At 44.6% G+C, this 21,280-nt stretch overlaps 2 protein-coding genes across 3 annotated transcripts in view; both read left to right on the top strand.

The window, feature by feature from the left end:
• Positions 1-13,897, top strand: part of PLA1A (phospholipase A1 member A) — a 54,908-nt gene extending 41,011 nt beyond the window's left edge. Inside the window, exons 8-11 of one of the 2 annotated variants that reach the window (XM_036447457.2) lie at positions 123-212; positions 4,377-4,485; positions 12,779-12,943; positions 13,525-13,897. In XM_036447457.2, coding sequence (XP_036303350.1) covers positions 123-212; positions 4,377-4,485; positions 12,779-12,943; positions 13,525-13,609 — 449 coding nt within the window. In that variant the 3' untranslated portion in view covers positions 13,610-13,897. Of the gene's footprint in view, positions 1-122; positions 213-4,376; positions 4,490-12,778; positions 12,944-13,524 lie in introns of those variants that run through there. The other variant, XM_036447458.2, reaches the window with a different exon arrangement.
• On the top strand, positions 9,202-11,607 carry LOC118724326 (melanoma inhibitory activity protein 2-like). Its single transcript, XM_045583969.1, is given in 5 exon segments — positions 9,202-9,244; positions 9,247-9,279; positions 9,282-9,387; positions 9,389-9,442; positions 9,444-11,607. Coding segments are annotated over 5 exon segments (2,361 nt in total). The 5' UTR covers positions 9,202-9,216; the 3' UTR covers positions 11,584-11,607.
• Positions 13,898-21,280: the final 7,383 nt, after the last annotated feature.

Below are 21,280 nucleotides of genomic sequence, written 5' to 3'. Positions count from 1 at the left end.
GCAGTGTGGTTGTTGGTAGAATGAATGGGTGCCATATGAATTAATCAATATGTGGCTGGGTGCTATGGACCCTGAAATGGCCATCTCAGGACTCTGCTGTCTTTGTTTTTCTTCACTTCCAGGGCTGGTGGAACAAGGTGGTGTGAAGATAGAGCCACTTCCAAAGGAAGTGAGAGTCTACCTCATGACCACTTCCAGGGCTCCGTACTGTGGTGAGTTGAAGGGACATATGCACGGCTCAGTTCTGTTAATGTGCTGTCCAGCAGAGTGCAGGGCTCTGGCTTGGGCTGTGTCCAGCCCAGGTTGGTAGCCAAGGTGGGAGGTGAAGGACTGGGGCAAAGATGTCATGGGAGGGGTGGGGCATAGCCACTACTGGTCTCAGATAGAACCTGAACTTTCAGAGCCAGTTTAACCCATTACTCTACTAAGGATGAGGACTTGGGAGCATCTTCCTATTTATATACTGATCCTAGTCCCCCCTCAGATCCCTCCAAATCTGCCCCTCCAGTGTGGGCTCTCTCTAGAGTGGTATTTGAATGGACTTCTGGCTTCCTCCTGCCTGCATATTTTTTTACCCCCTTCTTGATGCCCATTTATACATCCCAACTGTTCTCCGTTGCTTCTAACCTTAGCATTTCATTGAAGCTAAGGTGCCAGTGATTATAAAGATGTTAAATGCCAGGGAAAAGTGTGCCTTAGAATCTATTAACTACATTGTAGGCTGAAACATCATGTTTCCCTATATGATTTGCATCTTAACTAGGGTGACTCTACTTCCTGATTTGTGTTTGTTATCCTGGGATCTCACCTGGTTTATTGTGTGCGCAGAACAGAAGTAGGCTTGGTTAGGATGATAATTATATGGCCAAGCTAATTCTAACTGATTTTCTGATCAACTGTGTCTGGTTGCTGAAGGGATCTTTGTGGCCACATCTTACTGCTACTAGAAAGTCTGGTGCAGAGTGATAGTGAGATCAAAGTCAGACTTTGTGGTCTTACAGACCAGAATTTGAATCTCAGTTTCTCCACTCAACAGCTGTGTGACCAGGAGCAAGTTACTTAACCTTTCTGAACTGCTATATCCTTATGTAGAAAGTGGGAACAACAATTGTGCTGTACCTACTTTGAAGAACCAATTACACAAATAAAATAGTATACAGAAAGTTAGTAGGTCAGTGACTAGAACCTGATAATTAATAATTCCCTTCCTTTTATCAATCAGACAATTTGGGAAAGTAGAAGCAGGTGTTTCCAATTTCATGCCAGAGAGAATTCATGGAACAAAGTGGGCTATAAGAGTTAACTGTGGGCTTTTCACATGTATCAGCTCCCTTGATAATCTGACTCTGTGAGGTAGGGAGGCTCTGAGAGACTGAGTGATTGCCCAAGGCTACATAGCTGGGTGAAAAGTCAGGATTCAACTCTAGGCCTTCTGACTCCAAATTCTATACTCTTCCTATGCCACCTGCCTCCACACCTGCTTCTTTGCTCCTCTTCTGAGAACCTGCTCTTTGCAGCTTTATTTCTCAGCTACTCATCTGTCCTCGGCACCCCTTGGAGATCAGCCTGAAGGAGGATGCTTAGTCCAGTGGTGGAGGCAGTGCTGTGGGGCGCAGACGTCCAGTTCTATTTCCCGGGCAGCTTCCAGGCCACCTGACCTGGCCCCTCCCATTCTGCACAGGGAGCACATGGAGATTACAGGCATTTGAAGATCCCTACTGAGGCAGACTCCTGTAGCTATAATTTTTCTGTTTTAAATTTGTTGTGAGACCTCCTCCCAATGCCCCCAGAAGCATGGTCCTGTCTGTTCAGGAACAACTGTTTGCCTTTGTGCTTTGAGGCTTCTGTTCTGAGTGTTCAAGCTGGGCCCTTCCATGCCCTCGGAGGATAGCCTTCCACCTGGTAGTGCAGGTGGTGCTGGCAGCTGGCAGCTCCCTGTTCTCACTCACTCGCAGGCCATCATGGCACTGGACCAGGCTCAGCAGTACTGACCAGGACAGGGATTACCTATACTCCTGCCAGGCATGCACCAGCAGGGCAGAAAACTTCTCTAGATAAGATTAAATGAGGTGATAGAGAAGAACCTTTTCTCTATTACCTAATTCTCATCATGTTCTATGAAGTGATACTGGAGTTATTGTTTTGTTTTGTATTTTTAAAATATATTTTATTGATTTTTTTTACAGAGAGGAAGGGAAAGGGATAGAGAGTTAGAAACATCGATGAGAGAGAATCATCGATCAGCTGCCTCCTGCACACTCCCTACTGGGGATGTGCCCACAACTAAGGTACATGCCCTTGACCAGAATCAAACCTGGGATCCTGCAGGCCAACGCTCTATCCACTGAGTCAAACCAGTTAGGCGCACATGTGTCAAACACAAGGCCCGAGGGCCAAATCCGTCCCGCCAGGCCTTGCAATGTGGCCCACACCGCGCTGTCATCACTGCACTCCGCTGCGTTTCCATCACAATGACAGTTTATGACTGTTCAGTAAACCATTCGGCCCGCGATTTAGGCTGGATTTTAGATTTTGGCCCCTTCTCTGATTGAGTTCGACACCCCTAAGTTAGGGCATGGAGTTATTGTTTACAGATGAAAGAACTGAAACACAGAGAGGTTCAGTGACAGACAAGGCAACACAGTGGGTAAGCAGCAGGACCGGGCCTTGTATCCAAGTCTCTTGACCAACTGTCCAGGGATCTGTGTGCTGCTCCCCATGTCATGCTCCTGTGAAAATTGGTTTCCACTGGCCCAGCGTTAGCAGACCTGGTCCTCCTGGGCCTTCCAGATAATGTAGAGCGGGGAGAAGCAGAACCTTAGTGCGGTGGGTGCTTCTCCTTTTTCTGAGTCCCACACAGAAAGGGAAAGGGACAGGTTCCTGAGTGGAGGAGCTGGGGATTAAGAAATAAAAGAAAGAGTCAAGAGGCAAAAATAGATCCAAAAGCTGGATGCCAGGTGGAGGCTGTCACTCTGATAGAGGGACAGCCAACACCCACCACAGACAACACAGCACACTTATTGATTTCCAGAGGGGGGTTTAAGGTCAAAGAAGTTTTGGGTGTGCCCAGGTCCTATTCATTCCCTCATTCCTGGGATTTAGCATAACAAAACCTGGGTAAGTCATGGTCTTATTCGTTCCGCATTCCAAGCACTTGGATGAAGATAAGAAATCAGTACTTATTGAAGTCTCCGACTTTTTGGGAGGCTGTTTCTGGGGGACGGCCATGCCAGTCACCTGGGACTCAGCTGACATTAATTTAAAGGTCATCCATGTGCATTCCCAGGAGGCCCTCTACACCTTAGGAAACTTTCTTGATCAATGATAATTTCTCGCCAAGAAGTGGTATCATTAAATTCCTAAGGCTGGTGTAAGTTAGCTTTTATTTTTTCACATCACAATGCTCCACTTCAGTTCAACCTGGTCCATCACCCTAACAATCTACATCCCATAGTAAACAAAAGAGAAGGAGAGATGGCAGGGTGTGTGGCACTTTCTTGGATGAGGTGGGGCATATAGTGCTGTCTTTTCTTCTGGCGAGTTCTTGGTTTCTCTCCTGAGTCCTGTCACTAACCCCCTGAGGCTGGAGGGACCATAGGCAGGGGAAAGGGGAGGGACCGCTTCTCCAGCTACTGGAATGTCCCAGTCACCAAAGGAGTCTGTGAAAATGCTCCAAGACCAAACTTAATATGAAATGCCACCAGATGGGCCTACCTCTTAATAAGAAAATAGTGGGGTGTTAACCTCTCTTGCCAGAGGGACAGCAGGTTCCAGCAGGTTTCGTGACTTAGACGGGGCTATTGCCGTGAGCCAGGCATCTCACACAGTCCGTGTAGATGACACCAGCTTTGAGAGCCCCAGTGTCCATGCTGCCTGGGAGGGTGGAGACGCCACAGGGAGGGCAATAGTCCTCTCCTGTACACAGCGTGCTCCCCGACACTGTGTGTCCGTATGGTGGGCTTGGGGAGGGGCGCTTCTATATTTGTGATTTAATTATTTAGTGTAAGAGATATCCTTTTTGGTTCTTTCAAAACCACACTACCAAACAGGGCGGAGTGAGACATTCTAGCATTAGATGTAATAATAAAAACTAATATGGATTGAATGCTTCTGAGGCACAGGCACTGTCTATGGACTTTGTATGTAGTCACTCACTTAATTCCCATTTAAACCTGTGAGGGATCTATTTTATTTTCCTCAATTTACACTTGGAGAAGCCGAGGATCTGCAGTGAGAGGTAACCTGCCATAGGTCACACAGCTACGAAGAGGTGGGGCCGAGATTTCTAATCGCACTTCTGTGCTCTCCCAGGGGCTTTTTGGGCCCTGCACCCACCAACCTCTAGCTCACTTGTCTGCTCTACTTTGGTTTCCTAGCGCATCACAACCTCGTGGAGTTTAACCTGCAGGAGCCGAGAAACAAGGACACCCATATCATGGTCACCTTCTTTAGCAGCAATGCCACCTCCTCAGCCAAGATCACCATGTAAGTAAGTGTCCCTCACAGCTGGCCTCCTCTCTCCTTAGGACATAGTTTTATTTTACACACACACACACACACACACACACACACACACACACACACACCAGGACACCAGGACACCAGGACAGGCATTGGGGCTGGGGCTGGGGGTGAGGGCAGAATCTACCACAGACACAGACACAGACACAGACACAGACACAGACACAGACACAGACAAAGACACAGACACACAACTGTCTCAAGTTCAGGGTCAGTACTGAGTTCAAGCATATTGCATTCAGACAAGAGGAGATAAGGCAGGCAGGCAGCAGTAATGAGGTGTCCCAATAGGTGGTAAAAACATAGAACATAGAAATTGTGTCCCTGATAGGTAGCAGTGCTCAGGTATGCAGGAGGGGGGCATCAGGGATGTCAAAAGTGGGAGGGCTTCAGCCATGAGGAAGGGTAGGCCACAGCCTGGGAAGCACCCACTCCTGAGCAGGGAAGCGGCACTGGGTGAGTTACCAGGATAGAACTGCAGGCAGTGACAGGTAACAAATGAATGCAAGGGGAGGGCCAGCAGGCTTGATGTTGGGTGGTGCCAGTTACTGGAACCAGGGCTGAGCGTTTCTTTCCTTGTTGTCGCACCCGGGCCTAGCAGCTGGTTGGGACCAGGCTGGAGATGGGAGGGCAGAGGACCTCAACTGTAGGACATCACAAGCCAGGCAGGGAAAAGGACCTCGGCAGTGCATGCTTCTTCAAAAAGCAATTGGTTGGTTACTCACAAACTAGTAAGACACTCACTAATCAGATAAAACAGCATCTCAGTTAGGGTCCAGTCTGGGAACCAGAACCCAAGCCAGGTAGGATTTAACTCCGGGACTAATTATGATGTGTTGGGAGAGCTGAAAACCCAAAAGGAGTTTTTTTTGAAAACCCAAAAGGGCGGGTGGCAATGCAAAGTCAGCCACAGGAGGAGCCATTCCACCCCTGGGCTAGAGGTACAAAGTCAGGGTGGTGTTGGCAGAGCACAGAACAGAGCTAGATTCTCCCTGGAGCCTGCCGGCAGAGGAGCCTGAGACATATGGTTTGCAAGAGAATGGAAAGCACACAATGGGAAAATGACCAGAGTGCACAAATAGAAGTGTCAACAAGGGCAGGTGCTATGCCAATATGTAAGATGACACCTGACCAAGTGTGAGGACATGATATTTGAGTGGAGATTTTATTTTATTTTATTGATTTCAGAGAGAAAGGAAAAGGGAGACATAGAAAAGACATAGAAACATCAATGATCAGATATAGTCATTGATTGCTGCCTCCTATATGCCCCACACTGGGGATTAAGCCTGTAACCCGAGCATGCGCCTTGACCTGAAATGGAACTGGGGCCCTTCAGTCTGCAGGCCAACACTCTATCCACTGAGCCCAACCAGCTAGGGCTGAATAGATATTTAAGATTCTCAGGGGTTGCTCAGGTCAGGGGTTACTGAGACTATGACCCTGGGAGGGGAAGCAGGGGGTCAAAGCCCCATGTGAGGAGGCTGGAAGGGCAAGCCAGGGCTACTCCCAGCAAGGCCCTGACGGCAGGTTGGAGAGTTTAGTTTTATCCTGAGATCCAGGTCAGGGAGCCACTGGGAGTTTTATTATTTATTTTATTTTTTTTAATGTATTTTATTGATTTTTTACAGAGAGGAAGAGAAAGGAATAGAGGATTAGAAACATTGATGTGAGAGAATCATTCATCAGCTGCCTCCTGCATACCTCTTACTGGGGATGTGCCCGCAACCAAGGTACATGCCCTTGACCGGAATAGAACCCGGGACCCCTCAGTCTGCAGGCTGACGCTCTATCCACTGAGCCAAACCGGTTTTGGCAACCACTGGGAGTTTTAAACAGGAGTGTGACCAGATCAGTTTTGGGTCTGAAAACATTTCTCAGGCTGCAGGGCTGCACATTAACTGTGCTTTCAGGGAAGATAAGTCTCTGCTGGAAGGAGCAGGAGGACTTCTCGGCTCCCAAACAGCGTGGGACAGACAGGGTACAGCTCCCCAAGGCCGCACCATGAACATGGCAGGCAATTGGGACCCCAACCAGATCGCCAGGTGCCTAGCTGAGCCCTGTAGATTGCAGCTTTTCTTCTTCAGGTCACTTCAGAGGTGTGTTTCTTCTAGAAGGGTGTTTTCGTTACCTCTCCAGCCCATTGGCAGTCCAAAAGAAGGGATTTAACTCTGTGACAGTGACACACAACTCTGGCTGCACATTAGAATCACCTGGAGAGCTTTGAAAAATACTGCCACTAAGCTCCACCCCAGAACAATCTGAGCAGAATCTCTGGGCATTGCCTCAATAGCTATACTTTTTATTTTATTTTTTTTATTTTATTAAATAACCTTTTATTTTTAAATTAGTGTCGTACAATATTATATTAGTTTCACGTGTGCAAACCAATGAGATTTGACATTTATATAATTACAAAGTGATTAGCCCGATAAATCTAGTACCCACCAGATACCACACATAGGTATTACAATATTATTGACTATCTTCCAACAGGTACACTTTTAAAGCAGAGGTAGGGAACACCTGGCCCACTAGTAGTTTAAGGCTCTCGAAATCCTTTGGTCTGGCCCTGCCAAGGCATTAGGGGTGAGTTAGTGAAATGACCAAGTATAGCAGGCTGATTGTTAAATTGATAATTTTGTACGGCCCAAATATCCAAATGGCCCCTGGTAGAAAAACGGTTCCCCAACCCTGTTTTAAAGACTCCCTAAATGATTCGAATGGACATTCGCAGACCCCTTCTTCCCTCTCTCAAGAGACTGGAATTACTGTTTTGAAGAAGGCTCTCAACATGAGTACCTTAAATTCCTTGGTGTTTTTGTTGCAGAACAGAAATTGAAAAAAAAAAAAAAAAGTGGGGGGAGGGGGCTTGTGGGTGGTCTTTCCCCAACTTTCTGTAGTTTTGTGAAACCCCCAAATTTCCTTCTAATTAGAGAATTTACCCGGGCCTAGTCCCCAGCCACTCACAGCGTCCTTCATACTCCTGGTTTGCAAGCTCCTCCACCCAAGCAGCTTCTTCCGGTGAACATTAAATATTTCAAAAACACTCCCCACGTGTAAAATAACAGGAACAGCTTTTATACAAAATTATCCTAGATCTTCCTCAAGAGGGAAGAACCAATCAATGACTAACCCTGGGTTAAAAAAATACATAAAGAAGACATTCCATCTCTGTGGAGGCCAGAAAGGAAAATAAAACCTTGCTGCAGAGCCAGGCCCGGCCTCACCCACCTGTGCGGGAGAGCCCAGGCAGGACTGGAAAGGCAGCCTGCCCAGGGCACAAGAGGCAACCTGGCGCCCTCCTGGCTCTGCGGGTGGGCCTGGGCAGTGCCAGGCGTCTCCTCCACACGGAGTCTTGCTTTTGCCCAGGGTCCTGTGGCCCTTCCTGGAGCGCTTCTCTACTTCATACTCCTCTCTCCCTCTTTGTCTCAGGACAGGAGTCCAAGGTGGAGCCTGAATCTTGCAAACGGGTGGGGAGTCAGGGGCAAGGCCAAGGGGGCGGGTGGGAGAGTCCTGGGTCCTGTTTTCACTCTAAGCCTCGGGACTTCCTTCGTCCACACCAGCACAGCCTGTGCTTCAAGCTCACAGCTGGCTGGAGAGCCATGTTCACCCCAACGGCTCCGTGACTCCAAAGCCTTCCAGCCGGGAAGAGGCAAAGCCTGAGTCTCACCCCAGCTGTCTAATTTCCAGCCCTGGTTTTAGTCTGTTTCTTCCCATCCACACATTGATGCTCAGTCTAAAACAGAGCACTCCTCGCATTTCCTAACTGCAATGACAGCGGGTTTTCCTGCACCAGCGGGTTCCACGACGTACATTGCAGATAGGGGTTCTGTCTTGGGGGACTGCCGAGAGGAAAGCGCCCGGATTGAGGCCGAGATCCAGGGGAAGCCTCACTGCCCACGGCCACCGAGGAGGGAGAGGAGTCCTGTCCTAGGCCAAAGCCCAGGAGAGGGCCACTGCTGGCTCTCTCCCCGAGAGGCCAGGCCTTGCAAGGGAAGCAGAAATCTGTTGTTAACACAGTACCAACCCAAAGTGGCTGCTCTCGAACTACAATCCAATAGAAGTGCGACTTGTCTAATTATCATCCTTGGGGCTTTGTACCACAGTGCAGAAGGCTGCTACCTTTGGAAGGCTCAGCAGCTCCTTGCCAGCCGCCCATCTGTACTGAGCGGCCCCCACCCCAGCTAGATGCCTGAGCCCAAATCCCATTTGTTCAGCCCCAAGCCCCTGGACTTCCAAAGGCGGGAGGCTTCGCCAGGCAGGGCGTCGGCCCCTTTAATTGGGAGCGCGCTCCCAGGACCCATCCAGGAATCTCCCCGGAAGGAGGGGAATTTCCCAGCATCCCTGCGTCCTGCCTTCCACCCTGGGCCTGGCCCAAACCAAAACGAGGGGTGGGGGTGGCGAGGGCAGGGCAAGGCGCAGGCTCTTGCGGGATGGGATTGGGCCTTCGGATCATCGGGGCACAAAGCTCAAGGAGCACAAAGCCCAAGTAGCAGCCGAGGCTCCTCAGCGAGTAGTTTGGTGCCATGGAGGAGCCCAGAGGCCTGGGCGCCGTTCCCCCTGGAACCCCCTGCAGTCAACTCCTCAGTGGTCCGGTCCTGTTGATGAGCGGAAGCTCCTCATTCTCTGCTGTTGGTTGTGGCCCAGCCAGGCTGTGGGTTAGGCCTAGAAGCCCAAGGCAGCCCTGGCGCCATGGAGGAGCCCGGGACTGCCTCTCCGCCCACTTGGGGCTAGTCCTGGCAAAGCTTGGCAGGGCTAGGCAGCATTGCCGAAGACACGAGAAAAGAAAACCACCCATAATCCCTATGGTTTTCTATGGGAATTGCTGACATGTGCAACCATTGTTGGATTTTTGTGTGTGCTGTTTTTTGTGGATAAGTTTTTGTTGGGTTAGAAGCCGGCTTTATGTGGAAAGGGAAAAAGCATGCTGTAGAACTTTGTACACTAATGGAAGGAAACTGTAAACTGCTTGAAAAATGTAGCCTCGTACAAAAAGAGTGTGAAAGCTTCGAGTCATTAAAGGATTCCAGCTTTGAGGAGGAGCTGACAGAAACTCAACGTGTGGAGGCAATTTGTGAAAAGCTGAGCAATTCCAAATCTGAATTTGAGGATGAAATATTCTTTCTAGCAAAAGAGTTAAAGGAAGAGAAATCAGAACAAGATGAATTGGTGGTGGATATTTCCAAAAGGATACAGTCCTTAGAAGATGAATCAAAATTACTCAAATCACAAGTTGCTGAAGCCAGAACAACCTTCAAAATATTTCAAATGAGTGAAGAACGACTTAAGATAGCTATAAAAGATACTTTGAGTGAAAATTCCCAACTTCAGGAAAGCCAGAAACAGCTTTTACAAGAAGCTGAAGAATGGAAAGAACAAGTAAGTGAACTTAATGAAGAGAAGATAACATTTGAAGACTCCAAAGTATATGCAAAACAAATTTTATGTGACAAAGAATATCAGATCAAATCTCTGACTGAATACTTGCTAAAGATGCAAGATTGGACTGCAGTGCTTGGAGAAGAAGTAAGGGATGATAACTTGGAATTGGAAATGAGTGATTCAGAAAATAGTGCACTCTCACATAATCAACCAAAAGGAGATTTGAAGAAGCTGATTCATACTGCTAAGTTAAAGGCTTATTTAAAAACCCTAGAAGGAGAAAGAAACCAAATATACACCCAATTAACTGAAGTAGATAAAACAAAGGAAGAGCTTATAGAGTGTATTAAAAATTTCCAGGCTGAACACACATCTTTGCAGTTAGAAAATGAACATCTTGAAAATGAGAATCAAAAGCTTCAGCACAAACTTAAACTAATGACTGAACTATATAAAGAAAATGAAATGATACTTAACAGGAAGTTAACAGTAGAAGAAAATTACTGGTTAGAGAAAGAGAAAAAACATTCTAAAGGGGATGAAAAGATCACCCATGCAGCCGAAGATCTGGATACCTATAGAATTAGAGCCAAAGATCTTGAGGAAGAATTAGAGAGAACCATTCATTCTTATAAAGGGCAGATTATTTCCCATGAAAGAAAAGCACATGATAATTGGTTGGCAGCTTGGACTGCTGAGAGAAATCTCAGTGATTTAAAGAAAGAAAATTCTTACCTCAGACAAAAATTAATGGAAACAGAGCATAAATGTGAACTTTTAGAAAAAGATCTGTATGCACTTGATGCTCCAAGTACAGCATTTGGCAGAGAGCATTCCCCATATTGTCTGTCACCATTGAGTCCACCTTCATCTGAAACAAGAGCTTTTCTCTCCCTTCCAACTTTGTTGGAGGGCCCAGTCAGACTCTCACCTTTGCTTCCAGGGGTAAGGAGGATAGACTTAAGAGGCCCAGGGAATCCTCAGGACCATCAGATTACTAATGAAAGAGGAGAATCAAGCTCTGATAAGTTAACTCATCCTCATGGGGAACCTTCTGACACTGGATCCCTTTCATCTCCATGGGAACAGGATCATAGGATGATAATTCCTCCATCAGGCCAACCTTATCCTGATCCAGCTCTTCCTCTACATAGGCAAGAAAGATTTTATTCTAATATTGGTAGACCATCTGGACCGGCAGAACACAGAAGCTTTAATATGCCATCATTGGATAAAGCAGATGGGTCAATGTCTTCCAAAATGAAATTCAGTGGAAATGATAGCAAAAATGATCTTGGTAACTTAAATATGCCTGATGCGTCTCTCCCCACCAAAAGTAAAGCAACTGACCCTGGCTTTGTTCCTCCAATCAGAGGTCCATTGTTCCCATTGGATGCCAGGGGCACCTACGTGAGACAAGGTCATCCTTTTCCTCTACATCCAGGAAGCATGTATGGAGCTTCCTGTGATTATTTTCCTCCAACTGACTTTTCTGGCCCACCACCTCCTCCATTTGCAATGAGAAATGTCTGTTCCTCAAGAGCTTTTCCTCATTATCTTCCCCCAAGAGCTGGATTTTACCACCACATCCTGAAAGAAGTAAGTACCCATCAGGGTCGATTCTGCCTTCAAGTGAGCCTATTGCTGAATGAACAACCCAAAACACAAGAGTCTTGACAATAGTTTTGATCTCCAAAAGTAATTTTGACTTCTTCCATTTTCAGTTTAAGCTGTTACTTAAGTGATTATACTTTATGCTCAAATTGGAGCTTAATGGATTACATTCTCAGGATAGTGTTTTCTAAATAAAGATTATTTAAATATGAATCTAATTAATTATTTCTATTTTATTTTATTTTATTCTACATAATGTAATTGTTTTAATTTGAGTAGCAAATTCACTATCACATAAATAATAATATGAGTTTCCTATATGTGATCTTGTAGTTGGGGATGTTTTAAAGTCCAAAGGCTATGTCTTTATGCCAAGAACTGTATTTCCTATTGTTATAGACAAATGTGAAAATAACTATGACTAATTAATTAAATTTTAATTGATTTAAATATTTGCGTGGCATTGATTATAATAATAGAATCAGCTAGGTTTTTTTTTTTTTTCCGTTAAAGAAAAAAAAGTGGAGTAGTCCTCACAAAAATCCTTTGACCTGAATGCCCTAAAATTGGGCTCTAATTAAAGACTGGTAAATATGAAAGTGTAGATCTCTTCCAACTATTGTAGGAATCTAAGAATGAGGGACATTTTTCAGATGTGAAAATCCAAGGGCTACTACTTTGCTGCAGCGTCCACTTCTTTACTTAAAAACAAAACAAAACAAAAAACACACAAAATAACAAATATATATATTTTTTAATTTCTTTATTGATTAAGGTATAACATATTTGTCCTCATCCCCCCATTCCCATCCCAAACTCCTCCCCCAAACTCATGTCCCTATACTCCTGTTGTCTGTGACCGCTGGTTAGGCTTATATGTAGGCATACAAGTCCTTTGGTTGATCTCTCCCCCTTACCCCCCACCCTCCTCCTACACTATAGACTGATTCATTTGCCTCTCAGCATAACAATTATTGCTTGTCTCATTTTCGGTTCTTATAAGTGTATTTATAGTATCACATGATCTCACTCATCTAGGGGAAATAAGGACAACATAAACTGATGTGTTTTTGAGTCATGTTCAAAATTGTGGGTATGGGCAGAAGGACTTGTTGTGATGATACAAAGGACCATGGTCCCCACCTACAAGGGGCTGATCCTCATACATAACGGCTAATCAGTGCTACCAGCAGAACCTCAAGGACCAAGAGAAGCAAGGTCAAAAGTGCTACATGATTACTCTCCCTTTCCCTTGTAGACCGAAAAAGAAACTTCAGGGGAGAGGAGTCCTAGCTCACCCCACTCCTCAGTGCCAGATATACCAAGTGAATCTCAAGTTTCAGGCTTCTCGCCAGTTTTGGAGAAAAGACCGGACTACCATTGTTGGGAAATTCTGCACTGCTCCTTTGCCTGTCAATGACAAGTAAGCCGAGTATGCACCTACCCTAGACACACCCATAAGGACCAATCTCGACTTAGATATGATGCTTGTTGAGGTTCAATCTCATCACAAGTGATTTGCTTCTTTGATGCATAGACGACAACAACCCAAGGTTTTTTCCTGACACACTTGCAGGGCTATCTTGGGTTGGGAATGTTAAAAAGCCACAGAGGATGAACTCTAAATCCACATTCCCACTTCAATATAAGAAACCCCATTTTACCTGGTCTGTCTATCATCCATCTATCTCTATCTTATTTGGTTTCTATATAAGATTTTATTGGAATAAAGATCCCCAATTGCATTTTTCCTCCTCCTTGGCATCCACTGGCCACACCCATGAGTGTGGATTGAGACTCCCCAATCCCTTTACCCTGACTCTAGCCTTTATATTATTAGTCCTACCATCCCACACCTTTGGAGGACAGTAGGCTCCTATAGTAGACAATTGTAGACTTCTTTCACCTGACATCATTAAGACTCTTAGAGAGCTCTTATCCCTCCATCCTGACCAAAAGGAACCTGCCCTGAACAGATATCTTCTTGTTGCTTTTCTCTTGCAGTAAAAAGATGGTCTGCTTACCTGAGCCAGTGAGCTTACAAGCAGATGTGACTATTTGTCGTGACCTCAAAATTACGTGTGTATAGTAAAAGCCTGAGGAGGATGTATCCCTGGATTGTAAGGATGGGGAGGGGGGGAGGGCGGGAAGGGGTTTCAACTTATTCTAGGCCACTGCTACTAAAAATGAAGGCAAAACTCATTTTATAGAGCTATCTTTATTTGCATGCCAATTTGAAGAGTCTTACATAGATATCATTTCAGCTTTCTTACGCATACTTAAAGGCAATTACCCCCACGTCCTTGTGCTCTGTACAATAGAAACATATACAGGAAAAAGGCTTTTATAAAAAATAAAACTCCATGGAATACCTGAATTATTTATTGGGATGGAATTCTGTTACCAAAAAAAAAAGAAAAAAAAGAAAAGAAAAAGTGACTTATAGTCTGTGCAATTGGAGAAAACAGTAGATGCTGAGTTCTCTGTGTTAAAATAGCGATTGGAAAGAGGAGCCTGGAACAAGAGAGGGGATGAAGGATGGGGCTGAAGATGCTGCCATTCACGTACCTTACCATCACCTTTTCTGGATATCTGGAAAGTTGGGGGAGAGAGGGGAGATCAGAGAGATCTTTGGGGGAAATATAGGTAGATTTTCTTTGTGTCAGTGTTTCCCAAACTTTGATCTTTATAAATAACCTTGTATCAGCCACAGTCTAGCAAGAAGCAGATGGTGCACTCAAATTAGGTAATTTGAGGGGATTTTAATAAAAGGACTATTTACAAAGGTTTTAGTGGGAAATGAGGAAACCATGCAAGAGAGTGCAGCTGCAGGGCTAGTGGCAGTGGGAGCCGCTACTCCCTAAGGCACCTGTGTCAAACACAAGGCCCTCGGGCCAAATCCGTCCCGCCAGGCCTTGCAATGTGGCCCGCACCGCGCTGTCATCACTGCACTCCGCTGCGTTTCCATCACAATGACAGTTTATGACTGTTCAGTAAACCATTCGGCCCGTGATTTAGGCTGGATTTTAGATTTTGGCCCCTTCTCTGATTGAGTTCGACACCCCTACCCCCTAAGGTATAAGGAGGCAAGTGGGAGGAGCACCAGAATCTGGAGCCAGCATGGGCTGTGGGACCTTAGGTCAAGGGACACAGTCATCAGGCAGCAATATTGCAGGGAGGGAGCCAGGGAAACAGTCTCCAACCTCACTCTTCTTTCCTCCCTCATTTCCCTGCTAATACTCCCCATTGAGTGACTACAACTGGAAGCTGGAAGGCAGGAGGCACAGTGATGCGGCTCAGGGGGGAAAGCAGGGCAGAGAATGGACAGTTGGGAGTGTGGAACAGAGAGCTATGGCCCACACCTTCACCACTTTCTCCAGAGCCAGTTATGGCCTGGATTCTTCTAAGCTTAATGGTTTCCTTTAAATTAGTTCTTTAAAAAATCATCTTAATCACTTTTAAGTGACCAACAATTCAGTGGTTTTAAGCATATTCACATTGTTGTGCAAACCTCACCATGATTCATCTCCTGAACTTTTTCATCATCCCAAACTGAAACTCTGTACGCATTAAATATATCTCCACTTGCCTACACCCAGCCTGTGATAACCAATATTCTACTTTCTGTCTCTACTAGAGGCCTGATGCACGAAATTCATGCAAGGGCCTCGGCCCTCACAGCCCTGGCTTCGTCCAGAAGGTCGTCCAGAAGGACGTCTGGAAGGACATCTGGAAAGTCATTCGGCTCTCTGGTCTAATTAGCATATTATGCTTTTATCATTATAGATGCATTCTACTATTCTAGGTACCTCATTCAATATCTGTCCCTTTGTGATTGTCTTATTTCATTTAGCATAATGTTTTCCGTGTTTACCCTTATTAGGGTAGCATGTGTCAGAATTTCCTTCCTTTTTAAGGGTAACTAATATGCTATGTATGCATATACCACATTTAGTTTATTGGGCATTTGAGTTGCTTCTGCCTCTTAGCTATTGTAAATAATGTTGCTATTTATATGGGTGTGCAAATATCTGTTCACACTTTTAAAAAAAATAAATCTGTATTGCTCAGATCATTACAATTGTTTCTCCTTCCCCTTCCCCCCCCCCCCCCATAGCTCCCTACCACCCGGTTCCTGCCCCACCCTCTGCCCTTACCTCCCCCCCATTGTCCTCATCCATAGGTGTACGATTTTAATCCAGTCTCTTCCTGCACCCCCCACACTCCTTTCCCCCTAATAATTATCAGTCCACTCCCTTTCTTTGCCTCTGATTCTATTATATTCACCAGTTTAATCTGTTCCTCAGATTTTTAATTCACTTGATTTTTAGATTCACTTGTTGACATATATGTATTTGTTGATTATGTTCAGGACTTGTTTATATAATAAGCTACATAAATGTAGTTTGAAAGGAAACTGCTGATTTGCTGGTTCACTCTCCATAGTAAAGGCAGGGCAATTGACATAGGCAGTAGGCTGTCACTGCTCCATTCGAGTGAAGTCACCTACATCACCAGGAGAGAGCTCTGTCCAGGCTGAAGAAATGTAGCCAAAGGGACAGGTGATGCAATGTGAATACTGTTAATCTAAAAATAAAAGCCAGAGTGAGAGGCGATAAGCATTTATTTGAGATCCAGAAGAATAGCTGGCCAGGAAACACTGACTCAGGCAGAAACCCAAACAGTGTTCCAATTTGGAGATGAAGGGAAGGGGTTTTATGAAAAGGGAAGGGGAAAAATTACAGGAACCAGAGGAAGGGATTTTCATAAGTGCAGATGGGTTAACACAGCGATGCTAATTCTAAAGAATGTTCTGTGGTCATAATGTCTGCTTTCTTGTCACATTTCCAAACAGTTGTTCGGGATATAATGTTGCTTTAGGCCCAGTCCAAAGGTTATCGTGTCTGCTTTAACATTCCAAATGTTTGAGGAATAAGATGTGCAAAGCAGTTCCTTAGTATGGCAACTCCAACTCCATTTTATTTTTATTTTTTAAAATATATTTTATTGATTTTTTTTTTTTTAATGGAGAGGAAGGGAGAGGGATAGTTAGAAACATCAATCAATTGCCCCCTGCACACCCCCCTTACTAGGGATGTGCCTGCAACCAAGGCACATGCCCTTGACCAGAGTCAAACCTGGGACCCTTCAGTCTGCAGGCCAACACTCTATCCACTGAGCCAAACTGGTCAGGGCTCCCACTCCATTTTAAAGTGGTCCCATTGCTATTGGTTTCCACCACACTCACATACATGCTTTATTTTCTGCACAGTTCACCATGGTCAGTTTGAAAACCTAGATGTTCCCCAATATGCAGGCATGGAGTTCTTTTTACAAAACCAAAATCATCTCTTTTCTTACTCCCTCCCTTTACTCACCCAGGTTCCTGCTAAGAACCTCCCTAGAGAACTCTTACCCTGAGCTATATTAGGCTTCATTTTCTGTTTGCTCAGCTTCCTGTTATTGTAACACGTTAGGAGACAATACTCAATTTTCCTTGCGGCTTGTTGCTCCAAAGTATGTGTAAATGATGTTATGTGTCTGTGATCAAGATTGTGTCTTGTGGTGCTGATGCTAACTGCTGATACACTGAGCTGTCCTTATACTTTCCATTTTGTGGTTGGGCACAGCTCTGTGTTGTATTCTTGGCTAATACAGTCTTACTTTAAAGTGCTTTTATTTAAAAAATATTTTTTTTAGTTCTCACCCAAGGATATTGATTTTGAGAGAGAGTGAAAGGAGGAAGGAAGGAGAGAGAGGGTGAGAGAGGTAGTGAAAGAGAGAAACATCGATGTGAGAGACATACATCAATTGCTTGCCTCCCACACACATTCCTGACCCAGGCTGAGGATCGAGCCTGCAACCAAGGTATGTGCCCTTGACTTGGAATCGAACCGAAGACTCTTTGGTTTGAGGGCCCACACTCTAACCACTGGGAAACTGGTCAGGGCTTTAAAGCACTTGTAGACTATCTCTCACAAGTTATTTAGTGCCCCATTAGAAACTTGAGATCATCACTGTAAATGATAAATCAGTTTCTTTTATCATAAATTAATCCTAAAAACAACTACAATGAGAACATAATGATGTTTAAACTTCCAACTAGATATTGTGGCTTGCTGAAGGCTTCCTGCACTTAAAACAAGGGAAGATTAGCAAGGAGGAGAGTGGTGTCAAAACATTTATTAATGCCCAGGACTCTCTTCTATATGTAATCAGTGGGTTGAAAATTAAAATATGAATAGTAATTGCACCATGAGATTTAATGTTATTTAATGCTGGGTCTATGTACTTCCTTTAACCATCTTGCCCAGTGTGGGTTATGTGGCCCTCACTTTCAGAAACGTGGCTAAGTAGGTAGGATGTTTGTGGGGTAAGGAAGAAGGGAAAGCTAACAAAGACCCAGTCACTGCTTGATAACATTGTATTTTTAGAAGGCCTTTTTAAAGCTTGTAACTCAGGGTTTGGATACTAGGATTCATTTAAAGCAGCTCATTGATTTCTTCTCAATCTCTTGGTCTTCATATTAATTTTTCCACCAAATTCACACCAGCTTACTCTTTCTCTCTATATTTAACATTATGAAAGCAATACATGCTCATTTTCACAAGTCAAACTATAGCCATACTAGAGGCCTGGTGCATGAAATTCATGCACATGGTGTGTGTGTGTGGGGGGGGGGGTGTGTAGAGGTGTCCCTCAGCCCAGCCTGCACCCTCTCCAATCTGGGATCCCTCTCACAATCCAGGACTGCTAGCTCCCAACTGCTCACCTGCCTGCCTTCCTGATTGCCCCAACTGCTTCTGCCTGCCAGCCTGATCTCCCCCTGATCATTCCCATACAAGCCTGACTGATGTCTAACTGCTCCCCTGCCAGCCTGGTTGCCCCCAACTTCCCTCCTCTGCTGGCCCAGACACCCCTAACTGCCCTCCCCTGCAGGGTTGATCACCCCCAACTGCCTTTCCTTGCAGGACTGGTGCCTCCCAACTGCCCTTCCCTGCTGGCCATCTTGTGGTGGCCATCTTGTGTACACATGGGGGCAGGATCTTTGACCACATGGGGGCAGCCATCTTGTGTGTTGGAGTGATGGTCAATCTGCATATTACTCTTTTATTAGTTAGGATAGAGGCCTGGTGCATGGTTTGGGGCCAGCTGGTTTGCCCTGAAGGGTGTCCTGGATCAGGGTGGGGGTTCACTTGGGGCATGGAGTAGCCTGGGCAAGGGGCCTGTGGTGGTTTGCAGGCTGGCCATGCCCCCTGGTGACCCAAGCAGAGGCCCTGGTATCTGGATTTATTTATCTTCTACAATTGAAACTTTGTAGCCTGGAGTGGAGCCAAGCCTCCTGCTTGCTCCACAGCTGGCAGCCATTTCTGTTTGGATTTGTTTACTTTCTATAATTGAAACTTTGTAGCCTTGAGTGGAGGCTTAGGCCAACAAGGGCAGGTGGGAAGCTTGGGTTCTTCCATTGCCTGGGAAACCCAAGCCTCCCTCCTGCTTTCTGTGGCTGTAGCCATCTTGGTTGGGTTTATTTGCATACTCGCTCTGATTGGCTGGTGGGTGTGGCTGGTGGGCGGGGCTTATGGGTATAGTGGAGTGATGATTAATTTGCATATTACTCTTTTATTAGGAAGGATAGTCACCGAAGCCCTGTGTTAATCAATGTTAATAGCTTGGTTTATGTCCTCCTACACATTTCTCCATTTTAATACAAATATATACATACAAAGTTGTTTTTTTAAACAAAAATGAAATCCCATAGCACATGTATTACTCTATACTTTTCCTTTGTTACATAATAATATATCATGAATATCTCTCCTGGTACAAAAACCTAATTTATTCCCTGGGTATTTAATATTCCACAGTACAGATATGCTACAATAAATATTTTTGTACATCTATTCTCATATAAGTGCCTCATTTCTTTGTGGTTAGTATCTTTGGTGAGAATTGCTAGGTCAACAAATATATCAAAAGGTTAGTAATGCAACCTGGCTGGGTAGCTCTGTTGGTTAGAGTATCCTCCTGATATGCCACGGTTGCGGGTTCAATCCCTGGTCAGGTCACATACAAGATCAACCATCAAATGCATAAATAGCCCAGTTGATATGGCTCAATGGTTAAGCATTGACCTCTGAACCAGGAGGTAATAGTTTGATTCCCATTCAGGGCACATGCCTGGGTTGCGAACTCAATCACCAGTGTGGGGCGTGCAGGAGGCAGTCAGTCAATGATTCTCATCATTTATGTTTCTATCTTTTTTTTCCTCTCTAAAATAAAAACAAACAAACAAAACAACAACAGCAACAACAAATGCATAAATAACTGGAACAACAAATCGATGTTTAGAAAAAAATGTTAGTAATGGTGTAGATTACTTTCCAAAAATTCTATAATGGTTTACATACACTCTGTGACAATGGTTGAAAGAAATTGTTTCATTGCAATTACTTATTGCAGTATTATTTTCCCTAAGACAAGTAACCCAAATCCCCAAATCTCTTCTCTGGAGTTACCATGTGGTGACTCCAAGTTGGCTGACCAGTTACCCACTTATAAAACTGGAATATCCCTCTTTCCTTCAGAATTATAGCGGTCTAAGATTTTAGTACCTTTTAAAACTGGGCATTCATTCAGAAACAGGAGTCTTCAGAGCACTGAAAACTCCCTAGGGGCAAGCTATGATGAACTTTTAAAAATAAAGTCTTATTGTTTTTTGTTTTCGTTTTTTTTTAATTTTTTAAATTAAATTATTATCTTTGTACATATACCATTGCCCCCCCCCCCATAAAAGCCCTCCATCCCCAGAGTTTTGTGTCCATTGGTTGTACTTATATGCATGTATATAAGACCTTTGGTTGATCTCTTATCTCCCCCAGATCTCCCTAACCTCCCCACTGTAATTTGACAGTCTGCTTGTTGCTTTACTGTCTCTATATCTATCTTTTGGTTCTTCAGTTTATAATATTCTTTATCATCCACAAATAAATGAGGTCATGTGGTGTTTCTCTTTCATTGACTGGCTTATTTCACTCAGCATGATGTTCTCCAATTCCATCCAGGTTGCTGCAAATGATGAGAATTTCTTCTTTTTTATGGCAGCATAATATTCCATTGTGTGGATGTACCCTGTTTCCCCGCAAATAAGACAGTGTCTTACATTAATTTTTTCTCCCAAAGTTGCGCTGGGTCTTATTTTCAGGGGAGGTCTTATCTTTCCATGTGCTAGGTCTTATTTTCGGGGAAACACTGTACCATAGTTTTTGGATCCAAGCATTTGCTGATGGGCACCTAGGCTGTTTCCAAATCCTAGCTATTGTAAATTGTGCTGCTATGAACATAGGGGTGCATATATCCTTTCTGATTGGTGTTTCTAGCTTCTTGGGATATATTCCTAGAAGTGGGATTACTGGGTCAAATGGGAGTTCCATTTTCAGTTTTCTGAGGAAGCTCCATACTGTTCTCCACAGTGGTTGCACCAGTATGCATTCCCACCAGCAGTGCACGAGGGTTCCTTTTTCTCTGCAACCTCGCCAACACTTGTCGTTTGTTGATTTGTTGATGTTGGCCATTCTGACAGGTGTGAGATGGTACCACATTGTTGTTTTGATTTGCATCTCTCTGTGTTTGTTTGTTTTTGTTTGTTTGTTTTTAAAGAATATATTTTTATTGATTTCAGAGAGGAAGGGAGAGGGAGAGAGAGAAAAATGTCAATGAGAGAGAATCATTGATTGGCTGCCTCTTACATGCCCCACACTGG

Source organism: Pipistrellus kuhlii, unplaced genomic scaffold (genome assembly GCF_014108245.1).
Source record: "Pipistrellus kuhlii isolate mPipKuh1 unplaced genomic scaffold, mPipKuh1.p scaffold_m20_p_2, whole genome shotgun sequence".
NCBI classification, from domain to species: Eukaryota; Metazoa; Chordata; class Mammalia; order Chiroptera; family Vespertilionidae; genus Pipistrellus; species Pipistrellus kuhlii.
The sequence above is the reverse complement of the archived record's forward strand: the minus strand, read 5'-3'. Positions and strand labels throughout refer to the sequence as shown.